General features: G+C 57.7%; 1 protein-coding gene across 1 annotated transcript; it reads left to right on the forward strand.

Moving 5' to 3' along the window:
- Nucleotides 1-7783: 7783 nt before the first annotated feature.
- SSTR5 (somatostatin receptor 5) lies at nt 7784-9005 on the forward strand. Its single transcript, XM_054589178.1, has one exon. The coding sequence runs from the start codon at nt 7784-7786 to the stop codon at nt 8879-8881; it is 1098 nt and encodes a 365-aa protein (XP_054445153.1). The 3' UTR covers nt 8882-9005.
- Nucleotides 9006-9651: the final 646 nt, after the last annotated feature.

Genomic DNA, 9651 nt, shown 5'->3' on the forward strand with positions numbered 1-9651 from the left:
GGGTATGGAGCTGCGTACAGCTTAATCCACCAGGGCATGTAGCCTCCCAGAATCAGCCCCCAGAAAAATGGGGCTGGGCATTTATACTGGCTCCCATCCCCCCACTGGTTGGGGGTGCTCTGGACAATCAGCATCCTGCACTTCCAGGCTGGCTTCTTGTGGGGGCTTAGGAGCTCCCCCAACAAGGGAATTTGGCAGACACATAGAGGGAGCAGACCCTGTGTGGAGCAAGATGGCATGAAGGCTAGGAGCCAGAGCTCACACACAGGACAGTGCCCACCGGTAGACCACCAGGCGGCCGTGAGGGCTCCCACAGGCTCACCACACCCCGACCTGGAGACACCCTGAGCTCCGTGCATGTGGAGGACAGAGCTCACCGCTCAGGTCAGAATGGTGTTCACAGGACACAAGTGCTCAGACCCTCAAGGACCAAGGAAGGTACTCTGTTCACTCTCGAGGTCAGGTCACACCCCTGGCTTGGCCTGGCCCTACCATTTTGGTCCCTTTCGCACCGCCTGCCCCATTGTCCACCTGTCCAGCCACATAAGTGCGCCAGGCTCATCGCTGCCACAGGGACTGTGCACCTGCTCTTCCCTCTGCTGGGTCTTCCTTACCCAGCCACCCTCAGTGGAGACAGGCCCCTCCTAAAGAGGCTCTCCCTGACCTTCTTGTCCCCATGGCCCTCTCTTTCTCATTACCTTCTTCTCTCCATAGTATTTATGACAATCTAAAAGTACCTTCATTAAAAATTCTTTTCTCTGCCACTTCAGAGCTCATGGAACAGGCCTTGCCTGTTTAGTCCACAGCGGTGTCTTCATCATCCAGTTCAGGCTGGGCACCTGGGAATGGCAGGAACACGGTGTCTCCCATCTAAATGCATCCAGAAGGTTTGTGTGTATCTGCTGGCTGTGCGACAGGCCACAGGCAAGCACACACGCAGACCGCCTCCCAGGCAGCAGGCCACGCGGGACACGCAGGCTGGCCCTGGCTTGCCTCCTCATCCCACGTGGCTACCCACCAGGCCCAAAGGTCTCCTGTACCAGCCCACAGGGACACCTGGACCTCGGCATGGACTGTGCCTGCTTGAGCAGCCACTTCAAACAGGTCCCGAATGTCCAGGACAGCCTAGCCGACTATGGCTACTGTTCTCTGCAGGACATCAAGAAAAACATCCTCCTCCTCGTGGTGGCCAAGCAAGCAACTAGCTGCCCCGCTGAAGGCCCAGGCCAGTGGGCTCCTTGCCAGCAGAGAGGCTGGTGGGGGCTGCAGGGGTAGAGCTGCAGCCCAAGGGGCTGGTTTTCCACTCTTTCACTCCATTTTCCCTCGGCTGGGTCCTGGCCTCACGTCCACAGCGGTGGGGTCTATGCAGCCTGCTTGGGGGGCTGGGGGACAACGAGGAGACTGACTGGGCTGGAGTTGGGGAGGCTTGGTGACTTCCTGAGCACGAGGTTCTGAGTGTGGCTAGGGAGGGTTTATTTTGTACTCCAGGGAGCAGCCCAGCCTCTGTATGTGGAGCTGGCATAAAAAATGCACTCACCTCCAGGCTGGCCTTAGTTCTCTAAGAGCCTTTTCTCAGTTGTATAAAATGCTTCTTGTGGAAAATGTAGTATCTCAGAAGAACATGAAGAAGAAAAGAGGTGGTCCAGGCAAACAGCCTCCCTGAGGGACTGGCCAGTACTCCACACACAGGCTCGCTGTGACTCTACTCCCAACTGTCAGTACACAGCAGGTGGCTGTTCCACATCCCCCTGGGTGAAGGTCCTCGTGCTGTGGGGTTCCTGGGAGAGCCTCGTTCCAATTAGCTGGTGGCTGGCCTCTGTGAGTTGGACCTATGTCAGGTGTGGGTCTGTCCAGATGCCCACCCAGCTCTCTGCCTAGTGCAGCACCAACTGCAACAACACTGGGTAAAACCCCTGACTCTCCAAATGGGGTCCCTGCCAGAAGCTGCACAGGCATCACCTGAAACTTGTCAGAGATGCAGATTCTCAGGCCTGCTGCCCTGAGTGAGCAAACTTGGGCATGAGACCAGGCATCTGTCTTTTAATGTCCCTGACTCTGATTCCTGCTACGGGGAGACCCCACCGCGCATCCTGGGAAGCCCCAAACCACCAGCCAGCCGGGCTACCTGCTGCCCCTCAGCTGTGGCCCTGACCCCCTGGAACGTTCCCCCCCCCGCATCAGAGTGCTTCTCCCTGAGAAAAGCCCCTCTCCAACACTCCTCAGACTTTCAGAAGGATGCTACTAGGACCCCCTCCAGCCTCTGCTTCAGACAGGACCACCGCCCCACCCCAACTCTGGTCGGAGCCAGAGGGGATAGAAGAAAATGAGGTCGGGGCACTCTGTCATCCTGGTAACTGCCCAAGGGACAAGGACTACAGGCTAACATACAAAGGCTTGGGGAAGGAGCATGGACAGATGGACAGACAGACTGGGCTTGGTGTTGCAGGGAGCTTAGTGCCTGCCCCCAGCCTCCCCCCAACCCCATACCCAGCCCCACACCACCCCCACAACCACCCTGCTTGCTGGCCCTGCACGCCCCGCCTCCCTGCCCCCCCACCGGCGCCCCAAGCCCCGAGCGCAGCAGCAGGCACTGGGCTTCCGCTGGCCAGAGGGCACCCCACTGGTGAGTGCTGAGCCCCTGCCCCACTTCGCCTTGCTCCAGCATCCCGAGCCCCCGGTGGGGTGGGGTCCCACACAAATCATCTTCTCTGGGGGTCTCACTCCCCTGCGCCCAGTATCCCACCGCACCCCCCACTGCCTGTGGCTCGCCCTCTCCCCCAGGGGCCCCCTGTGCAGCCCCAGGGTTCACTTATCCTCGCAGCCGCCGTGGGTCCTTCCCTTCCAGTCACAGCCGCTCCATCCCCACGCGCTCCCTCACTCCCCGTATCTTCCCCGTCCTCTCGCCTTGGACCTGGAGTGCCAGGGTCAGGGCAGAAAGCCCCAGGGAGACTGCCCACTGAGCCTCTCCCCGCCGGACCCCCGGAGGGGCTCGCAATGGGGCTGGAGGAGGGTGGGCTGCGCAGCTGGAGAGCTTCGCTCAAGGCTGAGCCTGGGCAGCGGGTGAGAGAGCATAGTACAGGGAGCAGGGGCTGCAGAGGGAGCGGGAGCCAATGGGTGTAAGGCGGGGTGGGGGGCGGGGGAGGGCAAAGGCGGTCGGTCGACGTGGGGTCTGCCGTTCTTCTGACGGGAGGCGGCCAGTGAGGGGAAGATGGTTGCAGGCAAGAGCTTCGCCCTGGCCTGGGGAGGAGAGGGAGAGATGCCTCTGCCGGCTGGAAACAGAGCACTCGCTTCTCCAGGGTTTGGCACCTGTGCTCCAGAGCCCTCCCGCCCCGTCCCCATAAGGGAGCATATGCTCTGGGAGTCCACCTGTGTGCTATCTCCCCACCCAGGGACCAGATGGGCCCCCTCCTGCCCACCTAATTGGCCTCCGTCCCTGCCCTGCCCTCCAGCCTGGGGTCCTCAGCAATGGTGAAGGCCTGGAGCTCGTGCTGCTCAAAGTTTGAGACAGTTCTTGCTGCAGCTCACCCTCTCCTGAGGAGAACAAGTTCCTGGGGACAGCCAACCACTTGGGAAAAGGACTGGGAACTCCCCAGGCAGAAGGTGATGGATGGCATCAATGACAATGACCCACCATTTGGTTCCTGGTAAAATAATGACCTGAATTTCCAATAAAGTGCGCTGGAGACAGAAGGTGGTCCTAGAAACATCCCGGTGGGTGTAAAGACCTTTTTGAGGGGCTCCACTTGTAGGGCAGCCTGTCAGTGCACCCCAAGCCCCCCCACATCCCCCTCACTGTCCTGCCCATGAGGAAGGACTCTGGGCCCTGACCACAGGTGGTCTGAGGACAGACGCAGCATGTTTGGGGGAGGGCAGGAGTGCGCCCTCTACCCAAGACGAAGCAGAGGTGGAAAAGCTTGTCCTAGAGGAGGCAGGCCCGGGCTGGGGCCCTCAGATGGTGTTGGGGTCCATCCTCTTTGCCAAGATGTCCCCGCATTTGCCCTGTTCCACGTAGGTGGGGGCAGCACCTGTGGATCTGCTACCTCCCAAGTGAGGTGTGGGCTCTGAGATGAAACCAGGTAGTTTCCGCAGCCTCTCCACACTGCAGCTGCCCTGGTGGAGGGTGCAGCTCTCTCCCGCTGACTGCGTGACGGGCTAGCCTGGAAAGGGCTGGACAGCCACAGGCTGGACCTAGCTCGGGCATGGAGCGCTTGAGCGCTGAGGCCCATCTCTGTCCTTCTGCCCCCTTCTCCGAGAATCCCTGCGCAGATACATTTCCTGATGTTGGGGAGGAGACGCTGGTCCATTTCGGGTACGCAACGGGCAGCAATAGTGGAGAGCCCCCTGTGTGCCAGCCACGGCTGGCGGTGTCTTGCACACCTGAGCTTGTTTGATCTGTTCAGCAAGATTGTATTTCATAGGAGTTGCTTATTGCAAGAAGCCAGGGCTCAGAGAAGTGGCATGATTTACCCAAGATCATTTGGCCAGTGTGGCGGGATATACTGTGGCAGGGGCTGGGGGGCTGGGGGGCTGGGGTTTGTTACCTGTGTCACATCAGTGAGTGGGTGGTCCCTTCCTGGTGGGAGCTCTGAGTCAGAAAGTCCCCAGCATTGGCTCTTGGTCAATTCCACAGGCCTGCACCCCCCCCCCAATTGAATCCCCACCCATAGAGGAAAGGGCTCCAGAGACAATTTTCCCATGAGTGTATAATTTCTGTGACTAAGAAGCCACTTCTGAATAATGGCTCTGTGAAATTATGTTCCAAGAGGCAGGCACAATAATAATGGCTGATTTTGTTCTGCACTGCTCTTGAGTCTAACTCAGGAAGTGGGGTGTTTGGGAGGCTGGCGGGGCTGACAGTCCCCTCTACCCACCTTGGGTTCAGGGCAGCTTGCGCACCTGACCGCAGCCTCAGAGGAGCTCTGAGCAGCTGAGAGCTTCATGAAGACAGGGCATGTACCTGATTTAGAATCAAAGGCGCATTCAGCCACAGCGTGCCTGGAAGCCCAGGTCCTAGACGCATCTGAGCCCCTGCCCCAACCATGGGTGAGCAGGGCACCTTTGGAGGGCTCCTTCTCCCCACCAGGCCCCCTTTGGTCTCACGCAGAATGGGCCTAAAACTCCTTGGCTATTTCTTTACATGTGAGGAAGGGCCTCCTTGCGTCAGGTGTGGGATCCCAGATCAGCAGGCCAACTCCCCTCTTGCAGGAGCAAGCCTCTAGGGAGCCCTTTTCTGAGGGGCACACCCTGGGGAAGGGTGGGCTCTCCCAACCTGACAACACCCCTTCTGACTGAGGGCTCAGAGCGCTGCTCAAGGGACCCCTTCGTCTTGAAATGCAATTGTCCCCAGGCATCATACTTTTGCCCTTTTGAATAGAGTTTTTGTCACATGCCTCACACCACGTCACAACACACAGCATGGGGTGCTCAGGGCCAGGAGCAGCAAATCTAGTAGAAGACAGAAAGTGCCTCTTCTCTCTCCCAGCAAGGAATTTGGGTGACAGAGTTTTCCTCTCCCACCAACTCTTGTGGCTCCTCGAGCTGCAGGCTTGTCCTGGTCCTCATTCCTTGTGGGTTTCCCTCCATCTCCCCATTGGCCTTCTTTAGTGTTTTCTCCTTATTCCAGATGCTCTGCGGGTTGACTCTGATGCTATTCTATATTTACTTTATTCTGTTTGGGACAGGTTTGTGCTTTGGAGCAGGACCCGTGTCCTTTGTCGGCTCTGCCAGTGCCTAATCGTCCTCTCCGAATCGTGGGCCCATGCCCTCCTCCGGCACCCAGAGTCCTCTGCAATCTCCCCCTCTCTGCGCCAGGCTCTGAGGAACTCCCTCGGCTCCCTTTCTGATTCACTGATTCTCTCTCCAACGGTATCCAGACGGGATACAGTTTTTTTCCAAATGGTGGTTTTTCATACCCAAGTGTTAAAATTTTCAAAAATATATACTTGTTCAATTTCTTCTTAAACAGAAGGCAGATTTATTTTGCAACATTTTTATCCATGCCTTATTGAGGATCCTAAACATATTAAATATATCTTGGACATGTGTGTTACCTTATAATATTATTAACCTGAAACAAATCTGCCAGGCCAACTTCCCATTGTTGATTTTTTAGGTCATGCTTCCTGGCATCGATTAGTCAAGTGAACTTGGGAGCTCTGGCGTATTGCCCATGGGGGCAGAGAGTGTTTTTCTGTCCTTGTCAATGTTCTGGGCTTACCCTTCCCCCACCACTTATCTACCAGATTTCGTTGCCTCTGCCAGCTCAGGACCGGCCGGTGCTCTGCCCGTCCCCTGTTCTAAGATGACTCAGGGGCACTGTGGGTCGGCTGAGCAGGGCTCTAGGGAGCTGCTGGGCCTGAGTGACCCTGGCTGGGTCATCACTGCCCTTTTCAGCCCCTTTCAGGACCTTGTCTGGGTCCCCCTTGTTAACTCCCCGTCCCCTGGGGGCCCTAGGCATCTACTTTCTTCTCTCCCTCTTGCCAATGGAGGTGTTTCTTTTCTCTTGAACATCACCATTTTTACAAACTCTTTCAAACATACAGAAAAGTACAAAAAACTCTAACAAATACATGCGGGCCCATCACCTTGAATGGCAGATGTTCAGGCTTTCCCATCTTTGCCTCAGCTCTTTCTCTATAAAATCCCATGCACAGAGCTGAAGTCTTTCCTTCCAACCCACTCTCCCCAAATTGTCCCCTTCCACTCTTTCTCTCCCAATGTCTGATCTCTCTCCTCCTTTACACACATGCGCATGTGAGCACGCACACGTGCATTTCCTCCTGGCCCGCGGCACAGGCTATAATTGGCCATAATTACTCTGTCCACTTTGTGTCCCCTTATTTACAATGTGTGTGGAGGTCCCTTCTGAAGAAATGCTGCCGCTGCTGTGGAGGTGATGGACCCCACCACCGAGCACATGGCTCATGTCTCTCCCAGCTGCAATGATAGCACATTGTGCAGCGGTCTCTCAGGTCGTTTCCTTGGCCCGGTAACATTAGCGCTGCAGCAAGTGGGCTGGCCGGCAGTTGTGGGGGGTAGGGAAACCAACTTCTCTCAGACCACATGGCTAGGGCTCTGTCGGGATGACACAGATGCCACTTACCCGGGGACAGTGCTCATGGGAACCAGGTGGACACTGGCAAAGCCTCTGCAACCTGCTTGGCACCCTCCTGATGGTTACAGGAGGTCACCCACAGTCCAGCTTTGGGATCATCCAGAAGAGCAGGGCTCAGCAGGAGTTGCTGCCCTTCCAGGTGGCATCTTGGGTGTGATGGATTTGCCATGCCCAGATTATGTCTTGGCCTGCTAATTATTCTTCCTGACCCTGGGGAGGGTCCCTAAGTGTCCCTGAGGAGGTGACACCTGTCATATTCAGTCCCTTACCTGTGGGGTGGGAATAGTAACCCTGCAGTGAGACGGCATTGGCCTCAGACTGGTAGACAGCTGTAGCCAATTCAGGGACCATCCCAGGTAGGTGGAGGACATAGGGATGGTCAGGTCTCCGCAAGCCATTGCAGGATCAACAGATGACATACCGGTGTCTCAACTCACAGCAACTGTCCCCCTGCTCCATCCTCTCTGGGCTTGTTTTCCAAACAATTTGCTTAATGTGATTCCCAGCCAAGTCGAACATGAGTAATAATGTTTACCCTACGACTGGGGTAATCCTGCGCCTCCTGGGGTAGGCGGGGCTGGGGGGGAGGAAGTGCCTGGCCGTCCCATTAATTGCCCGAATCCTCCCTTCTTCTATTGCAGAAAGGAGAGTATTCTGCCCTTGGTGGCTATGGAGCCTCTGTTCCCCACCTCGAGACCAGTCAGCTGGAATACCTTCCCAGTGGCCACCAGTGGAGGGGGCGAGAATGGGACAATGGCAGGACCAGCGCCCTCGCCAGGGGCCCGAGCGGTTGTGGTGCCAGTGCTCTACCTGCTGGTGTGTGCAGTGGGGCTGGGTGGCAACGCACTGGTCATCTACGTGGTGCTGCGCCACGCCAAGATGAAGACGGTCACCAACATCTACATCCTCAACCTGGCGGTGGCTGACGTACTTCTCATGCTGGGGTTGCCCTTCCTGGCCACACAGAATGCTGTCTCCTACTGGCCCTTTGGCCCTGTGCTGTGCCGCCTCGTCATGACACTGGATGGTATCAACCAATTCACCAGCATCTTCTGCCTGACCGTCATGAGTGTGGACCGCTACCTGGCTGTTGTCCACCCGATCCGCTCCACACGGTGGCGCCGCCCTCGGGTGGCCAAGCTGGCCAGTGCCGCGGTCTGGGCCTTCTCCCTGCTCATGTCCCTGCCACTGGTGGTCTTCGCGGACATCCAGGAGGGCTGGGACACCTGCAATCTCAGCTGGCCAGAGCCCGTGGGCCTGTGGGGCGCCGTCTTCATCATCTACACGTCTGTGCTGGGCTTCTTCGGGCCGCTGCTGGTCATCTGCCTGTGTTACCTGCTCATTGTGGTGAAGGTGAAGGCATCGGGCGTTCGTGTGGGCTCCACGAGGCGACGCTCTGAGCGCAAGGTGACACGCATGGTGGTGGTGGTGGTGCTGGTATTTGTGGGCTGCTGGCTGCCCTTCTTCATCATCAACATCGTCAACCTGGCCATCGTCCTGCCTGAGGAGCCCGCTGCCGCTGGTACCTACTTCTTCGTGGTCATCCTGTCCTATGCCAACAGCTGTGCCAATCCTGTGCTCTATGGCTTCCTCTCGGACAACTTCCGCCAGAGCTTCCGGAAGGTTCTGTGCTTCCGAAAGGGCTATGGCACTGAGGATGTGGATGCCACGGATCCACGGCCCGAGAAGAGCAGTCGGCTACAGGGGGCTACTCTGGCCACACGCGGCCCAGAGACCAATGGGCTCATGCAGACCAGTAGATTGTGAGGGCCGCTGGTGGGCGGTACTTTGCAGCCCCTGCCCCCACCTGATATGGATTTCCTGCTAGGCCAAGCCTTTCCCTGAGATTCAGGGACCTGCTGAGGTGTCCCCCAGCAGCCTGAACACTCTCCATAGTGAGGGAAGCTGTCTGGGGTGAGGCTGTGGGTGGTCTTACATTGGTGAGCAGCCACTTCCACCTGTCTGTTCTTGCTGTGCAGGCAGGGAGGGGTTCCAGGGTCTTAGGGGGTGGGTGGTCCCAGGCGATGGTCAGGGCATCTTGACCTTGCCGTCCTGCCTCGGTCTGTGTCAGCCTCCCAGGCCAAGGGAGTGGCCCTTAGCCTAGTGAGCTAGTGACTGCCCACCCAGCCTCCACCCTCTTGCCACATGCCCCTCCTCAGGTCAGCCCTGTATCACCTGGTCAGCATCAAGTGCTACACTATGAAATTAAAGACTTCGAATGTGCTGGGCTCTGGCCTGTGCCCCTGGCTCCTGGCACCTGGGAGCGTGTTGACTTTGGACATGGCAGGTGTGAGGAACGGAAGCTGCAAATGCCCCCAGGGCAGTGAGAGAGGTTGATGGATGCCAGAGGAGGCGCCAGTGCTGGCCCACCCCCTGCCACTCCACCTCCCTTCCTGCTGGCTATAGCCCCCTGGCGAGGGGAGTGAGGCATGGGGACTATGGGTTCCACGGTAGGAGTGGATGGGGAAGGCGGCAAGTGCGGAGGGAGAGCAAGGAGCTGAGCCTGGGGGTAAAGAGTCAGCCCCCAGGTTTCTGGG

Source organism: Pteronotus mesoamericanus, unplaced genomic scaffold (genome assembly GCF_021234165.1).
Source record: "Pteronotus mesoamericanus isolate MK-2021 breed Mesoamerican mustached bat unplaced genomic scaffold, CSHL_Meso_final scaffold_167, whole genome shotgun sequence".
NCBI classification, from domain to species: Eukaryota; Metazoa; Chordata; class Mammalia; order Chiroptera; family Mormoopidae; genus Pteronotus; species Pteronotus mesoamericanus.